The sequence below is a fragment of the Pleurodeles waltl genome, chromosome 5 (assembly GCF_031143425.1).
Source record: "Pleurodeles waltl isolate 20211129_DDA chromosome 5, aPleWal1.hap1.20221129, whole genome shotgun sequence".
Lineage (NCBI taxonomy): Eukaryota > Metazoa > Chordata > Amphibia > Caudata > Salamandridae > Pleurodeles > Pleurodeles waltl.
The window spans coordinates 377,947,853-377,974,099 of record NC_090444.1 but is presented as its reverse complement, the minus strand read 5'-3'; the positions used below and the strand labels follow the sequence as shown (position 1 = coordinate 377,974,099).

General features: G+C 45.1%; 1 protein-coding gene across 1 annotated transcript in view; it reads left to right on the top strand.

Annotated features, from left to right (window-relative positions):
- Positions 1-26,247, top strand: part of SLX4IP (SLX4 interacting protein) — a 655,245-nt gene that overhangs the window by 229,186 nt on the left and 399,812 nt on the right. Inside the window, exon 3 of the mRNA XM_069234115.1 lies at positions 15,405-15,494. Within this exon, the coding sequence (XP_069090216.1) occupies positions 15,405-15,494 (90 nt within the window). The remainder of the gene's footprint in view (positions 1-15,404; positions 15,495-26,247) is intronic.

The window sequence follows — 26,247 nt, the reverse complement described above, 5'->3', positions numbered from 1 at the left end:
TCCATGAAATTCTCGAAGGCTTCTGTTTTCCCTAATCTCAACTGATGCTCTGTGCAAACTATGGCCCTGAGGTTCCCATTTACTGCTAAATCTCCAAATCTCCTGCACAATCCGAAGCCCCACCTGCTCCTTTTCAGTTTAGCTCCCTTAGGCTCCAACTCACACTCAGATATTTAAGTGTCCAGCCTCAATCTTTTGTTGCCGACGTTTGTGCAGTTTCGAGAGACTCCTGCTCACCCTTCTTAACCTCACGTCTCCTAAGACCTCTCACTGTTAGAGTTCTGAAGTCTTTGTTACCCTGCGGATCACTGCAATTCTAGTCATTCGTGAGTCCCCAAACTCCTGATTATCCTGTTTGCTGAAAGACTCTAAGTTGTCTCCAGGTTCACCTATGCTTACTTTCCAGGCCTTGACTGAATTGTCACCTCACTGAATCGGACATCTCTGCTCATTCCCAAATGCTATCTTCAGTCATCCACTTCTCCTACTTTGCGGCCTACAGTCAGAAGCTTGCCAGGGCTCCTATTCAAGTCAGTGGACCACTGAGAGGGGATAACGCCTCCATGTGAAGTTCTGAAGCAAGTATCTTAGTGCACTTAGAAAGTTGCACAAAAACCCACTGCACACAATCAGCCAGACTAGACTGCAAGACTCTCACCTGTGAGTAAAACAGGTGACCAGCATAGGTCGATGACAGAATTTTGCAAGCATGTATATCACTGAATTATTTCAATACCTGTTGCAGAAGCTTATGTGCATACTTTGGGGCACCGTTTGGATTCTAGCAGGGCCAACTCAGCCTTTTATCCTTTTAAGACAGTCAAAGTAACTACGATTGTGGTGGATAATGGCAAGGTGCATTTAAAAATGTATGAAACATAGCAGGATTTGAGTAAGTCATTTCTGGGGGTTTTTAAGCACAAAGAAAAATTAGTTAGTTATTGGGGATGTTGTATCTGCCCTTTGTTCCTGTACTGAAGAGAAGAAGAGAATGTGTGCATACGTTGGACTCTTACATGGTGCTAGATGTGCCATGTGTCACCCAGTTGCGTTGCTCCTTTCTCCGACTTCTCTTTTGCCTCAAAAGTTCTTACTGGAGTTGCTTAGTGAAGTTGCCTGAAACCTCAGTGCACTTCATACCTGCAGCAAAAAGGACCCCCTATAGGTCGGCAGCACGTTTACTCTGAGCATAAAGGGACATTGCTGGGGTGCAATTGGCTAGTCTACCCCTCTGACATCAGGTGCTACTGCACCTCAGGGGCAGCTGCTTCGTGTTGCCCCACTGGGTGAGCCAGCAGCTAAAAAATAAAACAATATTTTAATTTAGTTTTATTTTTCAGCTGTTGGCTCTTCCTGCAGGGAGGGGCAGGGCGGGTCCATGGGAGGTGGGAGGAGGAGGAGGAGTGGAGTCAGATCACCTAAGTGTGCATGTCAGTTTGGCGTGCCATCTGAGGCCGGCCAAACTGACATTCTGACATTTCTCCAACTTGGCGGTGTTACACAGCCGGGTTGGAAAAACTGCACACACCCCAGTGCACTCTCTGAGGGGCAGACCAAGCCACTCAGACCAATCCTGATGCTGCTCTCATGCTAAATATAGCATGAGAGCAGTGCCAGGATTACCGGGGTGCCTGTGCTGGTGTCCCAGGCACTGCTGGGACGCCAACACTATTGCAGGAATAGGATCGAGATGGTGGTGGCGACGGCAGCAGCAGGTAAGTTTTTTTTTTTTTTTTTTAAATATTATTTTATTCCACTACTTCCCACCCCTCCCCTTGAGATTTGCAGCCGCCTCAGCTGCTGTACATGTCGCACTATTGGTACCTACGCCCCTGCATGAGAATCATATCTGTTGGCAATCCAGCCAAGAGCCTAGCAGCAGCTCATCACAGCATCGGCAAAGGCAACAATAGCATTTACATTTATTAAGCCACTTGCTCACCTCGAGTATACTGAAACAGGCGCTAATGTATTTTTTAGCTAACATTCTGCCTCAAAGATAACCATCCTCGTTTCCCTGTTCATATTTATTAGTAAAACATGCCAACAGCTGGGCTAAAATAAAAGGAAGAAAAAGTTAGTGGGGTGACAGGGTGAGACTGGGTGGCAATACCACTTAGGTAAACCACATGTCTGAGAAATATGAAAGACTGCAATAACAAACAAAAGGACAAGTATACAATGATCCTTGTCATTTAAAAAAAATTGTTTCTGCAATCAAGGAGTGGAGAGTAATGCCCCAAACTCAAATCACTTTTCTGAAGCCCTGCATCGCCTCAACTTTGCCCTCTGTAGGGCAGTGAGAGCTCTGCTGGTCACTAGCAGCATCCCCCATGGGGAGAGATCCCTGTTGTGGCCTCAGGCGGGGCGGCGCCCCACATGTTGTGACTGCTCCTACGGGTAAATTGTCATTCTTTATGTGACCGTGGGCAGGTAACAGGCTCTAACATCCTTAAAAGTATGCAGGGGAAAACAGCCCTCATCTGGCCTCAACCAGTGGGCCTCAGCACTGGTTAAATATCTTCTTTCCCAAACCAACCGGGCCTGCCATACGCTTCTGCTGAAACATGTCAACTGAATGAACGGCCCCAGGACGGTTGTCTTTTCACAAAAAGTAGGGGAACGTTTTCCTTAAATTAAAACAGTATGTGCACATTGTGCCTCTCACATCCCAACGACTTCGACCATTGCTCATGCCGGTATAAAACCGGCCAGGTGGCAACACTAATTACAAATTGTGATAAAATAACAAACTTTTCCAATGGAGTAGTTTCACCAGGTCAAATAAGGTAACGTTTGTGTTGGTGGGGGGAAAAGAAATAATGTGAGGTTTGTAGCTCGGTTGGGGTAAAAAAAAAAAAAAAGTGAGTTATAACTCCATCGTCCTGCAGTCTGAGGTTCGGGTCTCAGACTAGTGAGGTAATACTTCACCCAGAAAATACAACACCCTGTGTCATTGGTAGCAATTAGGTGCACTGTTACCTCGATAAATGTTAAGCAACACCTAATAAGGGTCTAAGTAGTCTGCTAAATGTACAAAGCAGTGACAACCCATAGTGCCCCTTTGATCATAAGGTATTTTAACTGGTCTAATTATGAAAATAAGCACTACCTCTGCTTTTAACCCAGCTTTTAATTCAGCTTTTAATTCAGCTTTAACACTTACGTATTGCCATGACTTTTGCTAAATGACTTAATCAGTCAATCTTTATTCAATCATACACACATGATCATAAGAGACAATCCTCCAAGATAAAATATTTACAGTTCTAAAAACAAATCATCACAAACCAAATTTACAGAAACAGCTTTCACAAATGCTGCCCAAAAATCATAAATTCATTCAATGTATAGTAATAGCAGACCTTAGCCTAATGGTCATTTGAATATAAACAGCTTTCCTTTGGGAAATCCTCGGATTTGGCAGTGACGACAGATAAGTGAAAACCACTCTTGTAAAACAAATCTTAATGTGTTTTAAAAACGGTAAAATATAATATTTCCTCAAAGCCACATAATATTTACAAAAAAAACAAGGGCAAGCAGTCACATTGTTAAAATAAGGGCCGTAGGTCGGGAGGGCTGCCAGGAAATGAACCGTACCCAACCTCAGCCTGACTAAGAGGAACCTATGACGTTGATTCCCCACCCATTTTAAGTATGACGCAATTCCAGGGCAAGTTGGGATCTCTGCATTGGCTTGAACCCTCAACTTGGATCCCTCCATCCGAATTTTTTTAAATGATAGTCTAGTTGCAGACAATCAGTGAGGATGGCCCCATTAAAAGCAGTCTGTTCCCTCATCCAACTACGTGACCACAAAAATAAAGGTTGCATGTTAACAATGTCCCAAACATAGTCCAAACACACCTCTGAATGACATAAGTGAGCATATGTGCTAGTGGGGATGGATAGCAACCTTTCAAGGAACCCATTTTCAACAAAATCCTGACCTCCATGTCAATCGGTTATCAAAGAGAAAGCCTGGATAAGCAAAAGTCGGCACAGTACACACTCTCATTATTCACCATTAAAAACTGGGTTCTCATTCTTCTCAGCGCCATAGACCATAACATTGGTTAACCCTCAAATCCAAATTTGACATGTATTGACAAAAGCAGTCTAGTAAGGGCTGTAGCTCTTTGGCTGTTCTCAAAACCATATTGTCAGCGTAGATTAAAGCAGGAACTCTACAACCTGCGACATGAGGACAATCTATCCCAAAGACCACCAGCTGCCTTTTCAACCTGTTTGTTTAGAGAGAAAACTGGAAAGTGGCTATCATGGGGCCCTGCCGCACACCCCTATTGAGGCTAAAAGCCACTGTGATCTCTTCCCCCAGGCCATATCTTACACTGGCCGTAACAGTGCGCTAGAGTTGTCTTAAATAATTCACAGTATAGTCTCCTCTCCCGTCCCTATCAAAATGCCCCACAGCTTCCCTCTATTTACCAAGTTGAAAGAGGAGCTTAATTCCATGAAAACCAAGTACAGTTTACCATTCTTGGCCATAGTGTACCTGCTAATGAAAAAATATATATTAAGCGCCTGCCCCACCGTCCCCAATCGTGGCCTGAAGCCAAACTGAAGATCCAACAACACATTGTGTTCCTCCACCCAAGCCTGCAGCCGATCCAGCAGGATTCTCCCCATTACTTTCACAGTGGAATTAATCAGTGATATTAGATAGTAACAGAGTGGATCACCCCGGGCCTTTCTTAAATATGGGGACTGTAATATCATGTGCCCACGTTTTTTGCAGGCCAGTAGCTAGAGTGGCATCGAGGATGCTCGTCAGGATTGGGGTGGGGCCCACAACTCCACCCTGGCTTTAAACAAATCAACAAGGATCTAATCCGGGCCAAGGGCTTTCCTGGACTGATAGCTATTTAATGCCAGTATAACCTCTTCAAGTGTCAACGAGGACTGAGTTAAGCACAATGCCATAAAAGCATGGGTGCTTTAGAAGTTCCAGTGACTGAACAGGTCCCCTCCTTAGTATTGGTGTGAAGCGCCTTAACATGGGACACCCAGGCATCTGCGGGAAACACTGTGTCAACCCCTGAGTCAATATTACTATTAAACTTATTCTGATTGACTGTAGCCCAAAAAGCCTTACTATTGCGTAGCTCACTGGCCTAGAGGAAAGAAGAAAACACTTCCTTTCTGATGGTGGCTTTCCTCACTTCCAAAGTATGCCTATAATGAGCCCTACACTCCGGCACCTTATTCTGATCTCTGGGGTCCTCTTTCAGAGCTGCAAATAGCTGGTTTTGAGCAGCTGTACATTCCACATCAAATCACTTTGCAGATCTCCCCTTTTTAGACTTACACGGGACAAAGACTAAATTGTGCCCAACTTTACAGATTCTTTCAATGCAATCCATAACTTCCCATCCATCCTCCCCCCTGCAATCGTCCGATAAACAGCATAGGAAGTCAGGCAAGGTTGAGGCTATCAAACATGACAAAAAGGAGGCTGAATCCACCCTAGACCACCTCTTGAGTAGTCCCTTATTCCTTGTGTGCTGTAGGGGCTGAGGATAACACACCACAGGATTCTTGACCAAAAACGAATCATGTAAGTATATATAGTGAAGCCTATGAACACTAAGTCGGGAGTCCTTCAAGTCATAACCCCTGACCCTTAATGATTGGGAGAACAAAATAGTCTATCTGGCTGGGAGTTCCCCTTCCTGGATAAGTTGGTAATATAATAGGTTTCCCGGTTAACGAATCAAATGAGAAAAGTAAACTATGCTTAGTAATAAAATAATTAAATTCATCCCCAAGAGGTTTATGGGCAAAATGAGTGATCGGGTCCCCCAAGCTATCCACCAGAACACACTCTGGAGAGCACAAAGCTGGCATAGCCTTAAATTAAAATCCCCCATATGCACTACCACAGTCCCCCTGTATTTTAACAATATGATCATCAACATCTTCGAGGAGTGACCTAGGCAAATCTACCCTAGAATTATCAAATGTATTGTTGTACGCATTCACTAAAAGTACCTGAGCTCCTGAACATTTAAGAAGTATGAGTTGATTATTCGGAGAGCTAAGATTCAACCATACAACCTGTGCAGAAAGTGCGAGTGAAATAAGATACCAAACCACCTTTTGCCCTCGGCTGAGCTCGGACGAGCAGGCGTAAGGTACATTGTGTGTTTGTCCTTAAACACAGGTTCCTTAAGCCATCTCCTGTAAACATATAACCCCATAGGGACTAATAAACTCCTCAGTCCTGCTGATCCAGGGTCGTGATTGGCGCAAACCTGTTATAAATCGCAATAGGCTGATTTAAATGTGGCTCTGAGGTCAGATTATTCCGTGGGTGATGCAATGGCTTGTAAAAGAACCAGAGTGGGAGGGCCTCGATAGCTGAAGCAAATGGGGTTGCAAAAGGTATTTTCATTAAGACTTCATTGGCCACCCTTCTATCTTTAAAATTAATCACTATACCATTGTTATAATCTGTTTTAGGCGATTTTCCCACCCATTCCACCCTACAAAGTAAGATAATTTGACTGTGTGCAAGCTCCTGCCCAATCTCTCATTCGTCCAGTGGACCACTTGGTTTACAAGTTGGTAATATTCTTCCCTTGCATCACCCTTTACTAGAGGAAAGTTATTAAAAATAACTACATACGGGGTCGCCTTGGGGTGCAGTTGGAGCATAGGGAAGTTGAAGCAGCCTGGGCCCTCATGGACTCAGAGGCCCCTGATGAAGTCGTCCCATGGTTGCCATCACCTGTGCCATGTGGCGACGTCACTAGTCTCCCCCAGCCCCCAAGACCAGCATCCTTGCTGCAATCCATTCCGTCCTTCCATGCACACATCCATCAGTGCCACACCACCCTTGCCCAGTTGTGCCAAGACATCAGATGTCTTCAGCCAGGCCCCCAAGCAGCATCTTCCCATTAGACAACCAAACTACAACCCTTCCCAAGCCACTTTCTGTAGCTGGGTTAGTAATGGGTCCAATTCCTCCTTGAGCAGTTATACCACCCTTTCGTAGAGTTTGTCCATACTATTGGCTAAAGTTTGTCCAAAGTCAATCGGCAAGCCGTTTCTAGTGTCAAAATTCGCCTTAGAAACTTGACCAGAAGGGTTCAACGGAGAGCCTGGGCACTGCCGTTTGGGCTTCATACATGCTCTTCTCTGCTCTCTTTCTCTTAGCCCCAATTCCACCATACTTTTTCTTTCCCACACATGAGCTATTAGCTAGTATAGGCCTCTCATGACCTTCCTTGTCCCTTACTATGAACTCTGTTGTGGCAAATGAGCAGCAACACGGTGAGATAGAATTGCCCCTCTTGGTGGGAAAGTTAGAAGATCTACTTGAGGGGGAGACCAATAGCAGAAACATTAGCCAGAGTCCTCGGCAATGACACATGTTCCAAATTCCCTGTGATTGAAAGTAATAGGCGCAGCTCAGCATGTTCTATCTCTTTACTAATTACCCCCAATGCGTGCTGCAAAGAGCCATCAAGAGTAGCCCCTAGTGCTGCTTTTGTGCACGTAACCCTGCGTTTCCCCATCTTGACCTCAAAGTTGGAGTTTCTGTCTTGGCCACAATCTAATAGCCTAAAACTATACAGTCAGACCCAGACTTACTTTGAATAAGAATAGGTAAGCTGAGTCAAAAAGAAATTGCATTCAATACTTCTTTCAAAGGGACCAAGGGGAGTGGCCCAGCCTCTTTTGGCCTATGGCGGACCCGAGTGCATCCCACACTGCGGCCTCTAGACCATGCTTTAGAGCGTCTCTGGTGCCTGGCCCCGCCCCCTCATAGATGAAGGTGAAGCTGGGGAACGTAGTCCGACGCCAGTAATTGTGGATACAGTGTGGGCAAGGAACCACTGTATCAAATGTCCAGTGCTGCGATCTTTGGGCCACTCTTTAGCGCGTCTCTGGTGCCTGGTCCGGCCCCCTCAAGGGAAAAGATGAAGCTGGGGGACATAGTCTCCCCCTAGTTGTCGTGGAAAGTGAGTTATTGCTCCATTGTCCTGCATTCTGAGGTTCAGAACTCAGACTAGTTAAGTAATACCTCACCCAGAAAATAACACACCCTGTGTCATCAGTAGACATTAGGTGCTCTGTTTACCTCAATTAATATTAAGCAACACCGAATGAGAGTCTAAGTATCCACTAAATGTACAAGGCAGTGACTACCCATAGTGTCCCTTTGGTTATGAGGTATTTTAACTGGTCTAATTATGGAAATTGGCACTTACTCTGCTTTTAACCCTGCTTTTAAATCAGCTTTAACTTAAGCCTTGCTCAAAATTTTGCCAAGTTACTCCTCTTTTGAAATTCTAAACATAAAATATTTTAATAACGTCTTAGCTCCAAGATATGAAGTATTTAGCAGAATATACTGGCATGTTGGATATGACCCCAAAGGAATTCTTATGCTGTTGGTAGATAATGCATCTTTATTGTTACCAAACTCAGTTGTACTAATTTCATCTACCTCAAAAAGATGAAAAGCTGAGTGAACACATCCGGATTAAGACCTGTGGCCGAGGTTACCAATCCAGATTCCTACAGCCAATCAATTAGGTCTTCCAGCCGCCAGACCCATTGATTTTAATTTTGTATCACAATTTCATGAGGGGGAGGGGGTGGAGCAGCATGCACTGTGAGTATAAGGCTCCACCAAACCTACTATTTTAGCCTAGGTAAATTGAAGTGTTAAGACAAATTTTCATGCTAATATGCTCAAGGTAAATAATAGAATCCAGATGATGTCTGGTATTTACAGTATGAAATATGGGAGTGGACACACACCAATTGGAAGTTTTAAAAACACATATTTGCCTTACTCAGTTTCCCATTGATTGTCCATAAGTTGGACCTTTTCTTGCCACTAGGCACTAGCATAATTTAAATAGCCTCCTCAACAACCTGATCCGATGTAATTGCCAGCAATCCTGTTCCCTTTTTTTAATATGCCTGATGGACAATGATTGGCCGTTTCTATCTCAGGTTTGGTGAGACAGTGTTTCTTTTACCACTCTACCTCAGATGAGAGTTTTGGCAGACAGGACAAAGAAGATTCTTCATTTAGATAATGAGAATCCAAAAGAGCGGTCTCTTTAGTCCGGCCTGGGTGAGGCTGATGTTTAGTATGGTTTGTTACGTCTAGTGCCAAGAATGATGTAGTATAATATTTTGCTATTTATTGTCACCACCGACCTTCACAAATGGGTCAAGGATACTAGCCTCTATTCTCTCTCTATTAGCCGCACTGTTCTTGCATATAGAACCTGAAATGAAGAATGACTCCATTCTTTCATTACATTCTCACTTCTCACATAGTTGGTTTCCTGCTTCAAAGACTGACTCGTGCTTTAGTAAAAGTTATTTGCCCAATTGTATGATGAAACGTTAATATTCTTTGGGTTTGATTGAGATCCAGCTCAGTCTCCTGATGTTATGTCATAACAAGAAACTCTTGAGCATTAACAAAGATGATTCCACTCCCACATTTTAGATTTATGAGAAAATTCTATGACAAAATCTCCAGCTAATTTTTCTGCAGTGAGAAGAGCAGACCTGATGTGTGCCCTCGACTTTCAGAATTCTTGTTTTCCCATCCACATGAGTTCACATGCTTGAATTGTTCCTAAACGTCAAGCTGGGAATCCTCAGTAACTCAGGGCTGTACTTCAAGAATACTTTAAGTATGTAAATCTATGAAAGATCCAATACTGGAGAAGAAAAGGTAACGTATCTGTGACTACAGTTCTCCAACTTTTGTTTTAATACACTGACAAATAGCTCTTTCTCCTGTCCTTGTCTATGAGGCTATAATAAGTTTAGATGTGTTTTTCAAAGTCACAGTTACGTAAGTTACAGTGGACGCTGAGCCAAAGTATCTTTACCCAGTGTCCAGAGTTTGGGCCACGTAATGAAGTGGAGGGACTGCACGAAATGTGTGGCTAAATTACTGGTAAATTTTCACATTTTTGAAGAATGCATACCAAGCTGGAGAGCTGCACTTAAACAGAAGTCACTTTTTTTTTTGTATCATCTCCAGCTGAATATATATGGCATGACATTATGTTGTGTAATTCTAATCTACCTATTGCAAGAAAGTGATTCAAGTATGGTTCAAAATATATGGAAATCAATATTGATGCACATTTGGTCTGAAATATAATAAACATATATTTGAACACTGGCGTTGCACCTTTTCATCCAGCAGAAGTTCATTGTTCATTCTATAAATATTTGGCACCACCCCCCTGCACGCAGTGGTAGAATTACAATTAGACGGCAAATCAGTCAACTGCTTGTACGCAGGGCCAGTCATATAGTAACCTGACTACATTTAATATCATGTCACAAATGAATGCCTATTTTTCCATGTACAACTTTACTAGTCTCAAATTATATGTGTACATTATATAAGGTCCAATATTAGTAGCTACACGAACAACTAAGTGCATGTCTTTTTAAGTCCAAACTGAGACTACAGGATAATTTTGCTATTATGGAACTCGATTACTAGTATTTAGTTTGCTAGTACTTATGCTTTGGGAAGTACTCCCAAAGCATTTCACAGTATTTCAGCAAATGGGTAAGGAAGAGGTTGCAGTTGGTATATATGGGACCATAGCATCAATGTGAATCATCTTTCAGTACACCAGACATACCAAACTAGATAAAGTGGAGATCCGTGTCAACCCTACATGTTATCTTTAGGTGAGTGCCACTTGCCACTCACTCCCTTAGTGATAAGAGCACGCAGATGCTTATTTAACCAAATGCATTCCCCAGATACAACAGAATAGATATTTTTTAACTTTTGGCTTCTAAACTGTAATGTCCATGGCTGCTCCAAGTGTCTTTTGCTGCCATTTGAGAAATGTTACTTTTTGTCAAACTTAATTGGGCCCTCTGAGTTACTTTAGATTAGGATAAGTAATGGCCTGTCTCAAGAATTCCCCTGTGGCACAAATGTATTTTTCTCCAAAAGGATGTCCGAGTCTACTACCTAAACACCTTATGACCATGTTAATAAAGTCCGACATTAAGGCCTGAGGAACTTTGAATTCTTAGGCGTGGTATCGTATTTTTGTGAATTTTTTCTTTGTCACCGGGTATCAAAACTTGTTACTTTTTGATGCACACTAAAATACAAAATCATTCTAAACCTATCAATGCCAACTTCATCAGATGAAAACGAACTTAATTCCTTTTATAATCTTTTATCTATTCTTATGAAAGGTAACATCTTTTGTTACCACTCGTGTTTCTTTTACCTCTTCACCAAGGGTATTACTAGATCTGACCGTTCGGATAGATTAAAACTTCTAGTTAGTTATGTTTATTGGCATACTGAAAAATACATTCCATCATGTGCAATTTTTAGAAATTGGGTTTCTAATAGGCAGTGAATATACACCAATCCTAGTCAGGGTACATCACATACACAACCTAAATTAACCTGTGCTCACCCTCTGGTAACTTGGCACAGAGCAGGCAGGCTTAACTTAAAAGGCAATGTGTAAAGTATTTGTAAAACATACATGCAGTAATCACAATGAAGACACCACAGAAAGACATTACACGGGTTTATGTAAAATAAAGAATATTTACCTGTGTAAATCAAGACCAAAATTACAAAAATCCAACCAAATAGATCAGGAGATACGATTGTTCCAGAAATAATTATAAAAGCAATGCTAGATTTGCTTGGGCTCCTTTTAGAGCATTTACAGTAATTAAGTTCAGCAGTGCTACATTAGCAATAAGACTTGGGGCTCAACCCGCCCCTTTGCTTGAGTACCTGGGGGATCATTGCAGCTGCGGTGGCTGTCAGCGGGCCTCGTCCACGGGGCCCTTAGTGCAGGGAGGATGTCGCGCTACGAAGCAGTGATCCAGTGAGGTGCTCCTGCTGTCCAGATGTCGGCAGGCCTCTCACATGGGGACCGCAGTTCTAGAAGGTAAGTCGTGCTGTGATACAGCAACTGAGTGTGGTGCACCTGCTATCTGGGTGTAGGGGATCTCTTACACTGGGTCCGTGGCGCTGAGAGACAAGTCGCTCTGGGGGTGCAGTCAGTCTGGGAAGTCTGATGGCACTTGGATGTCGGAGAGGCTTGCTACTAGGGGAGAGGGAAAGCACTGCTCCTCGGGTCCTGGGGCAGAGTTGCACCTTGCTTGTCTTTTACAGGTTGATTAGTGTGACCACGTCCCTCAGCGCTGGGGAGCGGGTCGCTGTAGAATGTAGATGCAGGGCTCACGGCTTATCGGAATCCAGCGACAGCCACACAGGGAGAAATTATTTGATTTCTCTGAGATTCCCCTCCGAACAGGGGTCAAGCCAACAAGCCCTTGAAGTCACTCTGGTTTTTAGTCCTTGGGCAGGGCAGAGATCAACAGGCAGCAGGGCAGCACAACAAGGCAGAGCAGCAGTTCCTGGTAACAGTCAGTCCTGGCATAAAGCGATTCTCGCAGCACAGCCGCCTTTACTCCAGCAGAGTTCCGTTTGAGTCCAGAAATTTACTGACTTTAAGGGGTCAGATACCCAGTATGTATTCTAAAAAGTGCCTTTGATGTGGGGCATGACTTCAGAAGGCTTCTCTGAAGTGCACAGGTCTCCCTTTCAGTCCAGCCCCAGCTCCAGACTATCAGTGGGAGGTAATCAGCCCCTTTGAGTGGACTCTGGCCGCTACCCTGTGAAATGTAAGCAGGGGCCCTTCCCAACCTTCTCCCCAGGAAGACCCATCAGTATGCAGATGCAGTTGAGTATCCTGTGATGTGCGTGTCTGAAGGGAATGCACAATTGTAGCTGTCACCTAGCCCAGGCCAGACGTGTATTGGTGGCAGGCTGTAGGCACACAGGATAGTGAGGGCAGAGAAAGCCCACTTTCTAAAGGTGGCATTTCTAAACTAGTAATAATAAGTGGATTTATGATTACCATTCCAATGACACTAAACATGGTGCAGCTACTCCTCTCTGATTAGGAATTACAGCCTAAAAGTATTTTAAGGAATTCCCAATGCTAGCTTATGAGAGGAGCAGGCCTCACAGTAATCAGTAACGACTTCGGGAGATTTTAATTTCCAGGACATGTAAAAATAAAAAGTACATGTCCTTCCTTTTACTTATATGACACCCTGCCATTTGAGCTACCTAGGGCCTACTCTATGGGTGACATGCAAGAAAGGGGGAGTCCAAGGCTTGGCAAGTGGTTTTGAATCCCAAGTCGGGGTGGCAGTGAAACTGCACACACAGATTCTGCAGTGGCAGGCCTGAGACATATTTACAGGGCTACTTAAGTGGCTGGCACAATCAGTGCTGCAGGCCCACTAGTAGCATTTAATTTATTTATAGACCCTGTGTATATGGGATACCACCCAACAAGGGACTCATATAAATTAAATATGCAAATTGTGGATACACCAATGTTACCATGTTTAGGTGAGATGCACATGCACTTTAGCACTAGTTAGCAGTGGTAAAGTGCTCAGAGACCTAAGTCCAACAAAACGTTACATCAACAAAACAGGAGGTAAAAGGCTAAAAGTCTGAGTTAAGACCACTCTATGGATGCCAGGTCTAAAAACAATTATATGGAAAAAAGAAAAAAAACACAATACAAAATGCCTTACAGTTCAAAATACCAGCTTAAAGAAATATATAAAATGATGACTAAAATCACAATATGTACGTCCACCTAAAGCACTATCCCTTTTGGTTTTTTTTCTGTCCTCCCATTATAAAAATAATTTTTACTACAGTGAGTGGCAGTGTATATTATTGGCCCTCTTTTACAGATTCTAAAAAGACTGTGTTTAGTTATCATCACCATAAAATCAGCTTGTGTCCTCTTTCACCATTGTGCTAAAACTTCCTAGGAATATGTTCCAAGTGCAAGATCAAGTACACACTTATGATTCAAAACTGGTTGGAAATGCAGGAAGTTGAACACAGGAATACAAAACTATATTCTTTGCTTTACTTTGTCATTATGCTTTCTCTGTTGACACCTATCGACTTCCATTCCCAATTGTGTTTGCCAGCTAACAATTTCTCTTCTGATTCCTGGTTGCATTGGCGCTGGAACTGGTGGGCGGGGTTGTAGCCTGGCAGAAGCTGGAAATGATGACGATCAACTTAGAGTCCCTTTATTTTTGTTTTTATCATGTAGCATTTTCTGTGCATTCAAACACAGTGATCAAATACCAGGCAAAGTAGTCCGAAAATGAGAGAACCAAAAGTAGGCTTAAAATGCTAATTATCTGCCAAATGTGTACAGATACATCAGATGATGTCCAAGGTATTAGTACATGAAATATATTTTTGACACAATCTCCCTTCAAACGCCCCCCTCCAAACTGGATCTTCAAAAAACCTAACACACCATCACTGGGTGTCACTTGTAACTACTTGCTGCACAGATGGATCGAACAGGGTCAGAGTTATAACTTTGCCCCGCCCGCTACCTTATGGATAAGGAAAACAGAAATCTAATACTTTATATCTTCTGCCTAATTTTGTGTAAATTCATCATATAGTGTCACACATATTAGCAAATGGACATTTGTTTGCCCCCCCTCCTTTTATAGGTATGCACAGGTTTCTAAATACCAGCAGTAGTAATCTGAACGTACTGTCTGGCAAGTTTCAGGCATATTCTTCAAATGTGTTGAAGTTATAGGTAAATTAACAGAGGGCTTTTCAGATGCAAAAATACAAAACGTTAACCTATTCATGCCCACACAGCACTTCTTTTTTTAAATGCTTTGATCTCAAAACCTACTGAAGTTCTACACCAAATCAAAAAAGCACGTTATTTTTTTTTATTTTTTATTTATTTTTTTTACAAAGTTTTACATTCACGCGAACTTTGATATAAATCTGTTTGGCAGTTTTTGCTCTATTTCCACAACATTTGGTATGGGAGCTAACGTGGGAAATCATACTTTTTTTTTAGTCTTCCCTTAACTTTTTTTTTCCTCATGGCAGTACTGTCACAAAACGTGGCATGACGAAACTTAGCTGACTGAGTAAACAGATTGCTAAGGTTTGTGCAAATCTTTTTACCGGGTGAAAAGGCATAGGCAAGAATGTTTTTAAATGGAAATACTGTCCAGAACTAAATTAAACAGTTTATGTGCCTAAATATATTACGTACACCATATTATAGCATAATATCTCTCGGACTATTCCATCTGCACAGCCTTGCTGTGTTTCTCAGAGTGGTGATTGAACTAGAGGCAAGATGTAGACAGACTGTGAAAGCGTGCCTCCACCAGCCATGAGCACATTGTTAATTGCGCGGCTGTAGTGATGTCACGTGGAGCCTGCTTAATATGGCTTCCGATTCTTGTCTCTCAGACCTGTGTCTCACAGCAGTTTGTAATGGGACTCTTTTGTTTTGCAGTGTGGGAACTTTGCAGTTCTGGTGGATCTTCATGTTTTGCCTCGAGGCTCCAGCAAAGACACCAGCTGGTTTTCGGACCCTGAGAAGGAGGTACAACAAAACCATTTCAACTTCAAAAGCGTATAGCTGCAGGGAGGGAGCTCGGCCGCACTGATCTAGCAGCTCGGATCCTATTTTCATTGTTAGGCTAAGAGCACTCCGGGTTATGCCTAACCCCTAAATACTCCTGTGGGACTATTAGTTCTGTGATGTGTTCTGTTATCCTTTCCTTTACTTAATGACGGCTTTGGTGTCGGCCTTTTTGATAGTGCATGTGAACCTTCGTCTTTCTGACTTTTTGCTAGCGTTTTTTACTGAATCAGTGTAGGTCTTGTGAAGTTGCAAACTATGAAAGTACACAGTGGAATCACCGCCTTCAGAAAATAGACCTTTGTTTTATTTGCTGCAAAAAAATATGATTTCATCTGTTTGTGTTTGGTATTACAACAGTTCTGTAGTATATGAAGTGTAGGAAATTTAAGTCCAAGAAAATATATGTGATTCTTTCAGGCAACCTCTGACCTATTTGTTTTGAAGGGTGTTTTGACTACAGGCCGTCTACAAATGTTTAAAAGTGACCTATTCTCAAATTTGTATTGTAATTTATATTTGAGTGAATGTAGCAAAGAATGTATTATTTCAAACAAAAACGTGGTGGGTTTGGACTTTGCAAATCTATGCTTTGCAGTGAGGAGAATCGTTCTTTATTGCTTCGTAAATGTTAGGCTCCCAAGAGCTCGATGTGCTGCTACATTGGCAGTGGCGTAGTTAGACCAGGACTTAATGTTACTGCATTGATAATGGATGAACAGGCATGAACTGTATATTAAATAAAAAGGTGTATTCACAGTTTAGCACACACTGCTTCATATTTATGTGGGATATTAGAACATAAGCCGCATTAATCATAATGTCCTTGTGCCATCTGCCAATTCAGTGGCTGAAACCAGCAATAAACCGTCTCCTCCACATTCAATTTTGGAATTGATATTGACTGTTCTTGTTACTGACATTATTGAGTCTTGAAATTGGCCAAAATAGAATGCATGGTGAGGGGCATTTCATTTATGTCATGCCTGCCTGCAGGAAATCCACCAACGGGGAGGCCACAGTCTGAATGTGAGCTCTGACTGAACGTTCACTTCACCGGAGTAGGAGAGCCCAGGAGTGTCTTCTAAATGCATCATGTGGCTCGCCATGGCTAGTTTGGCCTGAGCAGAGACAAAGCAGTTCATAGTTATTCGACTGGGAGGTATGAGGGAACAGTACTCCAAACACATGCAATTAAATATCCAAATTAATTTATAAATTAATTTATAGTATGCAGACTTTACAAAGTAGTCATTACCACATTGTAAAGTACCATGTAAGTATTGCCAACGCTGGTAAGTACAACAAGGTTTTTTTTTGTAGGTTTACAATGTGTTACATTACAGCGCAGGTATTTTTGTAATGCTTTTACGCGACTTAACCTAATATATATATGTATATAAATATATGGCAGTCGCTGGTAGGTTGTTCTAGTTAGGACCTAGTTTCCATAGGAAAAGCATTTTTTGGCTTGCCTATAACTTTGGTGCCATTTGATGAATCTTCACGAAACTTTCCAAAAAAAGCGTCCTGCTGTGTCTGTGTGCGTGGTAAGTTTCAGGGTGATTTGTCAAGCGGGGGTTTAGGAAAAGGGGGGAGAGTTGAAAAAAAAAAAAAAAAGAAATGTGTGTTTCCCTTGTTAATTCTCATAGGGATTTTGAACATGACTACAGCCTGAACTGCTGGACGGAATTACATGAAATTTGGCTGAAAGCTAGCTTTTGGTCCAGAAAGCTTGTTTTTGTGATTTGGTGTAAAGCCTTTCAGTAGTTTTAGAGATATTAAAGATAAAAGAAATGTAGATATCTAAAGACGCAGAGGCTCCACGGATCCCAGAGATCTCGTGCTGAGATCTTATCGGCTGCCAACACTTCATCCAGGAAGTGTGAGAAGTACATTTTGGGAGTCTGCTTCAGCCGAATCATTAAAAATGCAAAAATAAAGAAAAGGGTGCAGGATATAAATACCCTAACATACTAGTCTTGATGAGTTTTTTTTTTTTTTTTAATTTACAGCTAAATTCACGGAGGATCCGTGAATATCGCTGTAAATTTAAATAAAAAAAAGCGCAGTTTTCCACACTTGTTTTTGATATGGCCCTGAGGGTGGTCAGGGCCTAGTGGCATGCACATTTAATTAAAATGGAAGGGGGGACAGCACCTCCCTGGGGATACACAGACCCCACTCTGGGACTTTCAGAAGCCCCAGGAACCACCACCTCCCAGGTGATAAAATGGACGTTATGGAGGGGGTACGATTGGACCCCCGGCCTGGGGACAGACACCTCCAATTACCAATTTTAAAATGGGGAGGTGAGACAAATACAGCCCCGGGGAACAACGCCTCCCTGTGGCTGGCCTGTGCAAAAGAAAGGAGGGGTGCAGCCCGGCCACCCTCCTGGAGCCATCAATGTCCCTGGGGACGGCCACCCCTCCAGGGCCGGCTCCTGCTATCTCCTGAGGTACATCCTTAAGAGATAGCTGTTTGCTTTTACTTAGCGGGAACAGTGACAGCTCCCGCCAAGCAAAAAACAAATACTCTGCTTCCAGCAAGCAGGAACTGTCAAAATGCTCCTGCTTGCTGGAAGCAGAGTTTTCATCGGTTTCCCTTCCCGCAGGCATGCCGGGCAGGGAAACAGATGGAAGTATTGCTCTTGCACAGAGGGGGCTGCTTTTCCAGCAGCTTCCTGCATGCGGGAGCAATCCTGGCACCTGCAGGAGGCGGGGAGCCAGCTAGGACCGTGGTGGCCCTGAGGTTCACCTCTGCAGTCTTTGTTTTGAAAAATAATGTGCCTCTTCTTGGATAAATACGCAGGGCAGGATTCATTATGACACAATACTCATTTGACAGAAATTAAACCACAACGGTAAGCACTTACAGATATAAATAAAGCAGGTGCCCAGGTTGAAGCTGGTTAGACCTGGCATCCTTGGTGTAGTCTCCCCTGTCTTGCTTTGCCTCTGCTTCCCATTTTTTGACTGTCTGCTGGACTATGTTTTTGCTGTTTTTGGTACTCTGACCAGTGCTAAAGTGCAAGTGCTCCAGTGTAAATTGTATTGGTGATTGGTTTATCCTTGACTGGCATATTTGATTTACTAGTAAGTCCCTAGTAAAGTGCACTAGAGATGCCAAGGGCCTGTAAATCAAGTGCTACTAGTGGGCCTGCAGCACGGATTGTGCCACCCACATGAGTAGCCCTGTAAAAGTGGCTCAGACCTGCCACTGCAGTGTCTGTGTGTGCAGTTTTAAACTGCCAGTTGGACCTGGCAAGTGTACCCACTTGCCAGGCCAAAACCTTCCCTTTTTATATATCTAAGGCATTCCTAAGGTAGGCTCTAGGTAGCCCCAGGGGAAGGGTGCAGTGTATGTTAAAGGTGGGACATGTACTGATGTGGTTTAAATGTCCTAACAGTGAAATACTGCCAAATACGTTTTTCAGTGTTGCAAGGCCTATGGTTCTCATAGGTTAACATGGGGGCTGCCTTTAGATAACTTTTAAGTGCAGTTTCCTTTTGAGAGCAGATAGAGGTTTGGAGTTTGGGGTATCTAAACTCACAATTTAAAAATACATATTTTGGTAAAGTTTGTTTTTAAATTGTTTGTTTGAAAATGCCACTTTCTGATGGATACAACTACCTGTGGATTCCTCACCTAATGAATACTCCCATGGCGCCAGCATTCGACGGAAATCTTCTTCCTAGCTTCTGCACGTCGACGAGGACGTCACATTAGCCCACGCGACGCCGTCTGACGTCATACAGGCAATAAGAGGTCCTCGCCGACGTGCCGACGTGAGTTCCCTTTTTTCAGTGCATTCGAAACGGTTATCTTCGAGGGAGCTACTGTTACTTTCATAGTTACAGTATATTTTCTGCTGCGTAGATTTTCTCTGCGGTAATAATGTCTCAGAGAAAGTCGGGTTTCAAGCCCTGTCGAGAGTGTGGCGGCAAGATGTCCGTTACTGATCCTCACTCCGACTGTCTATGGTGTTTAAGCTCCGACCACGACGTCGCAACTTGTGATTCATGTCAGCACATGAATCCGGAGGCCCTGAAAGAACGTGAGGCTAAACTATTCATGGCGAAGTCGAAGAGAAAGGAGAAGAAACATCATAAGAAGTCTTCTTCGCCAAGGTCTCATCGGCGTCATCGAGACTCCCGGCGCCGTAGGGATTCACTGCGTCATTCCAGCAAGGAGTCTCGTTCGAGGTCGCCTTCGGCTCCGCGTCGGAAGACTTGGGAGGTCAGTCCCACGGTCACGCCACATCCATCGACGCCATTGCCCTCTCCGACGTCACCGACTTCGCCTGGACAGGCGTCTGTGGTTGAGGTGATGCAGCCTCTTGTGATGTCTCCGGCGTCGCGGACGTCGAGGCTGGCGTCGGGGTCGTCTTCGATCCAGGCACCCCAGTATCCAGCTTTTCCCGCCCCCTGTAGCCGATAATACCGCATTTCTGAATGCGATGTATACCATCTTTCAACAGATGGCTCCAGGAGGTGTTCCGGCTGGTCCTTCGGGGCCCTTGGCCTTTTCATTGGGTGATCCTGCGCCTCTACGGCCGGCACCCTTTATGCCCTTTCTCCCTTTAGGGAATGTGGGCTCGCGCCGGTGTCAGCGCCGGTGGCCGCTCCAGTGGCTCCAGAGGTTTTGGCCCCGGAGGTTTCCATCCCGTCGACGTCAGGATTTCGTCCTGTGACTCCGGCAGGTCGATCGGAAACTCCAAGATTTCTTCGTCCGGCTCCTTCCTCGGTGCCGAAGCTGCCTGTGGCGCCGGACGCGGCGTCGGATGGTTCTGGAGATCGGCGCCGATCTTCGACTTCGGCGGAGGCCATGTCGACTCCACGTATCGAGGAAAGACTACATTCGAGGAGGCGTGCTCTCCGTCTTTTGGAAGAGCAGGAATACCAACGAGTCTTGGAGGAAGGAGAGGTTGAGGACTCTGGTGATGGACTGCATGGTCTGGATACAGCCAGTGGGCTGGATACTTCCCCTGAGTGGGACCTTTCATCTCCAGGGGAATATACGGAGGAGGCTGCTACCTTTCACGCTGTGGTGAGGAAGGCGGCTAACTTTCTGGACCTGCCTTTGCCGGTGGCAGAGGCGAAGCAGAATTTACTGACTGAGGTACTGCATCAGGCCTCTGCTGCAGCGGAGCCTCTCTTGCCATTTAATGAGGCTTTGCTTGATCTGGTGTTAGAGGTGTGGAAGAAGCCAGTATCTTCCTCGGCTGTTCATAGGGATGTGGCCAGGAGATATCGAGCTGCACCATCTGACCCTGGCTTTCTGTCTAGACACCCTACGCCGGAGAGCTTGGTGGTGCAAGCCTCCTGTTCCTCTAGGTCAGCGCCTGGATCTTTCCCGACGGTACCAGGAGACAGAGACTCTAAAAAGCTGGATGCACAATCCAAGAAGATATTTTCCTCTTGTAGTTTGGCGTTGAAGGCCACCAACGCGACTTGCATTCTGGGGAGATACATCCATGCTCTCATGGACGATATTTCATCTTCATTTACTGAGCTTCCCCAGGGACTCTTGAATGTTGTCTCGGATGCCCAGGCTGCCGCAACCCAGATTATCCAGTCTGGGCTGGACACGACCGACTCGGTGGCTAGGGCAATGGGCACGGCTGTGGTGGCAAGGAGGCAGGCCTGGCTCCGTAACTCAGGGTTTTCTGCGGACGTGCAGTCGACCCTGTTGGACCTCCCGTTTGATGGGGACAAACTGTTTGGAGCCAAAGCAGATTCGGCCTTGGAGAGATTTAAAGAAAGCAGGGCCACAGCCAAATCATTAGGGCTGCAAGCCCCTTCTTCTTCTGCCTCCTCCAGATTTTTCAGGAGGTTTCGTGAATTTGGGCGTGGCTCTTCCTCCTCTTCCTTTCGGGGGAGATTCCATCAACCCACCTCTTCCCTCCCCTATAGATCATTTAGAGGGAGGGGTAGGGCCCACACCAGAAGAGCCTCTCAGCAGCACTCTGCCTCTTCCTCGTCCTCTGGAGGGGTGCAGCAGGGAAAGCAGCCTTAGGCTTCCACCATTTCCCACTCACTCCTCTCCTGTAGGGGGGAGGTTACGGCATTTTCTCCACAAGTGGGAGACTATTACATCGGACACTTGGGTTATCAGTATTGTGGGAAAAGGCTACTCCCTTCCCTTTCGGGAGTTTCCGCCCCCCATCCCGCCCCACCCATCTTATTGTTCAGAAGAACACCTCCTGTTGTTAGAACAGGAGGTTCAAGTCCTCCTTTCAAAGGGCGCGGTGGAGTTGGTCCCGGAGCAGGAAAGGGGTCGAGGTTGTTACTCAAGGTACTTCCTGATTCCCAAGAAGGATGATCGGTTGAGACCAATCCTGGATCTGAGGATCTTGAATTGGTTCCTCAAACAGGAAAAGTTCAAGATGCTGACCCTAGCTCAGGTGCTTTTGGCGTTGAACAAAGAAGATTGGATGGTGTCTGTCGACTTGCAGGATGCTTATTTTCATATCCTGATACTCAAGTCGCACAGGAAGTATCTCCGGTTTGTGGTAGGGTCGCAGCACTATCAGTTTGCGGTCCTCCCGTTTGGTCTTACTTCAGCACCTCGAGTCTTCACGAAGGTGATGTCAGTGGTTGCGGCAGAGCTCAGAAGGAAGGGGATAGCAGTATTCCCTTACTTGGACGACTGGTTGATCAAAGCCAAGTCTCCGGAGCTTGTGTCGCATCATCTGCAGTCAACAACCCAGTTGTTGTTCGACCTGGGCTTTTCGGTGAACGTGCCCAAATCTCACCTGGAGCCCTCTCAGCGCCTCCTGTTCATAGGGGCAGTACTGGATACAACATTGAATCGAGCCTTTCCTCCGCCTCAGCGGATTCAAGATATTCAGGAGTTGGTTCCAATGTTTCGAAATGAAGCGGTAGTTCCAGTCCTCAAGGTCCTTCGTCTGCTCGGTCTGTTTGCCTCCTGCATACTGTTGGTCACGCATGCTCGCTGGCATATGAGGGCTCTTCAGTGGTGCCTCCGAAGGCAGTGGTCTCAACACAAAGGAGATCTAGAAGGTGCTGCCAAGATCTCCAGAGATGCTGCTGTGGACTTGAAGTGGTGGATTGCGGGCAACAATCTTTCACAAGGAAAGCCGTTCGCGCAGTCACCACCAGTGACCACAGTCATAACGGATGCTTCCACTCTAGGGTGGGGAGCTCTTCTGGGGGATCTGGAGATCAAAGGGCTTTGATCTCCAGAGGAACAGATTTTTCATATCAATCTGTTGGAGTTGCGGGCTGTACGTCTGGCTCTCAAGGCCTTCCTCCCTTCCCTTCGTGGTCAGTCGGTACAGGTCCTGACGGACAATACTACAGCGATGTGGTACATAAACAAACAGGGTGGAGTAGGGTCGTACCTTCTTTGCAGAGAAGCTCTTCGACTATGGTCCTGGGCAAAGGACCATCAGATTTGCTTGGTAGCAAATCATCTGGCCGGGGTCTTGAATGTACGTGTGGACAGTCTCAGTCGCCATTTCTCGGCCGACCACGAGTGGCGTCTCCATCCAGATCAAGTCCGTTTAATCTTCCAGATGTGGGGGTTTCCTCGGATAGATTTGTTTGCCACTCTGGAGAATGCGCATTGTCCGTTATTCTGCAGCCTCCAGTATCCGATGCAGGGAGCGTTGGGGGACGCGTTTCAGATAACCTGGTGCGGCCAGTTCCTTTACGCGTTTCCCCCCATACCCTTGATTCCTCGGGTGTTGAGGAAGATTCGCCAAGACCGGGCCCAAGTCATCTTAATAGCTCCGGATTGGCCAAGGAGGGTGTGGTACTCCGACCTTCTCCAACTCTCACTGTGCCCTCCGCTCTGTCTCCCTCTCAGGGCAGACCTCCTCTTGCAGTCGCAGGGGCAGGTTTTACACCCCAACCTCCAGAGTCTGCACCTACATGCCTGGAGATTGAGCGGGGCAACCTGAGTTCCTTCTCTCTCCCGCCTGATGTAGTGGATGTTATATTAGCGGCCAGGCGACACTCCACTAAATCTATCTACGCTAATAGGTGGTCTAAATTTGTTATGTGGTGTGGAGAGAGACAGATTGATCCCTTACATGCTCATCTGTCAGATGTTTTGTCTTTTGCTCTGTCTCTAGCGCAGAAAGGTTGTGCAGTGGCTACCATTAAAGGTTATTTGTCTGCCTTGTCAGCCTTCATTTGTCTTCCAGACCAACCATCGTTATTTAAATCCCCTATTGTTCTCAGATTCTTGAAAGGTCTTCTAAATAAATATCCTCCAAAACCATTTGTTATGCCTCAATGGGATTTGTCCTTGGTCCTGACTTTCCTTATGGGGTCCCCTTTTGAACCTATGCATTCTTGCCCCTTAAGGTATTTAGTTATTAAGACAGTCTTCTTGGTGGCTATAACATCTGCAAGGAGAGTGAGTGAGTTGCAGGCCTTATCGGTAAAATCCCCTTATACAAACTTTTATGGGGATAAGGTGGTGTTGAGGACCAAGGCTGCTTTCCTCCCGAAGGTTGTTTCACCCTTCCATTTGGCCCAGACAATTACTTTGTCCACGTTCTATCCTCCGCCTCATCCTTCAAAGGAGGAAGAGAGACTACATCGCTTGGACCCAAAGAGGGCGTTAAGCTTCTACATTGATAGAACGAAGGACTTCAGGCTGGAGGATCAGCTGTTCATTGGATACGTGGGCGAGAGGAAAGGCAGTCCACAAGAGAACACTCTCCAGGTGGGTTGTTCTTTGCATTAAAATCTGTTACTCTTTAGCAAAGAAGGATCCTCCTGATGGCATTAGAGCTCATTCCACCAGAGCTAAGTCGGCCACTTCGGCCTTGGCCAGAGGTGTTCCTGTTGTCGACATCTGCAAGGCCGCAACTTGGTCGTCCCTTCACACTTTTGCGAAGCATTACTGTTTGGACTCTGAGGTCAGAAGGGACGGCCATTTTGCACGGTCAGTGCTGCAAGATTTTTTGGTTTGACCATTTAGGCACCCACCACCGGGCGTGGTACTGCTTTGGGACTCTATTCATTAGGTGAGGAATCCACAGGTAGTTGTATCCATCAGAAGAACGAGTTACTTACCTTCGGTAACGACTTTTCTGGTGGATACATTAGCTACCTGTGGATTCCTCACGGTCCCACCCGCCTCCCCGTTGCCTTTTTGGTCTTATCAAGTAATCCTTGAGTGCGCTCCTATTGGTCTTCAAGACTGCAATAGATTTTGTATATATGGATATTTGTGTATATATATATATATATATATATATATATATATATATATATATATATATATATATATATATATCTTTGTGTATATACATAATTAGTATATATTTGTTTGTTTGAAAAAAAAAAAAAGTTATATTAAATCCATAGCCATTTTATTGCAATGTTGTGTGATTTACAATGTTATGGGATGTTGCCTTGCTCTTTCATTGCATTGGGTTATTATTCTCATGCATGTAAAAATGTTGGTACTGACGTCGGCACGTCGGCGAGGACCTCTTATTGCCTGTATGACGTCAGACGGCGTCGCGTGGGCTAATGTGACGTCCTCGTCGACGTGCAGAAGCTAGGAAGAAGATTTCCGTCGAATGCTGGCGCCATGGGAGTATTCATTAGGTGAGGAATCCACAGGTAGCTAATGTATCCACCAGAAAAGTCGTTACCGAAGGTAAGTAACTCGTTCTTTAGGAAGTGGGCATTTTCTTGCTTAGACCATTCTGTGACTCTGCCTGCTTGTGTATTCCATGTCTGGGTCAGACTGACAGTTGGGCTGTTTGTGAATCTCCAGTAGACAGTGACGCAATGGGAGCTGGGGTGTAGGCTGCATAGCCTGATGGGCCTTCTGGGCTAGAGTGGATGAAGGAGTAGTCACTTGGATCTGAACGGGCTGTGCCTGCCCTCACACAATGCAGTCTACCAACACCCTGGTGTGTGTCTGGGGCCAGGCCTGGGCAATGCAGGATCTTGTGAACAACAGAGACTTTCCTTTGACATTTGCCTACATCAAAGCCAGAAAGGGGTATAAGTAGTGGACCCAAAACGTCAGATTTTTAGATATGCTTCTGGAACCAAGAGGAGGAGAAGAACTGAGGAGAAGTGCTGCCCATGTCTGTGTCTGTGCTTTGCTGTGCTATCCTGCAGTTGCTGTTTCTGCCTGTGAAAGGGAACAAAGCCTGGACTTTATGGTATATTCCTGCTTGTGAATAATCTCCAAGGGCTTGGGCTGAGCTTGCTTCTTGTTTTGAAGTCTCAGGGCCATCAGAGATTTCCTCTGCCAGCACCTGGACTCTTTGCTGAGACTCCTGCCCTGCCAAGTGGTGCCCTATCCATTCCCTGGGCCCTAGAAGGTGAAGCTGGTAGAGCAGGATCGAAATCCATGCAGAGCGAGCCATGCAGGGAAAATTTCAATGCACTACCTGCAACGCAGCTGAAAAACGATGCGCCACCCACCTCGCAGCTGATTTCAACGCATCACCTGTATTGTGGCTGGAAAACCGACTCAACATCCGCTTGCAGCTGCTGAAAATGACACAGACCCCACGAGGCACGTTTTTTCATCACTGTGAGACCAGGATTTCTCAAGCATCGTTGCTGGGCGTGACGTCATTATGAACCTGCGCAGATCCGAGGTGCCCCGTCTGGAAATCGACGCATTGCTCTCTTGCGGGAGGGAAAAACCACTCATCGCCTACCCGACCGGAGAAGAAACAACGCAAGGCTTCACTTGCGAGTAA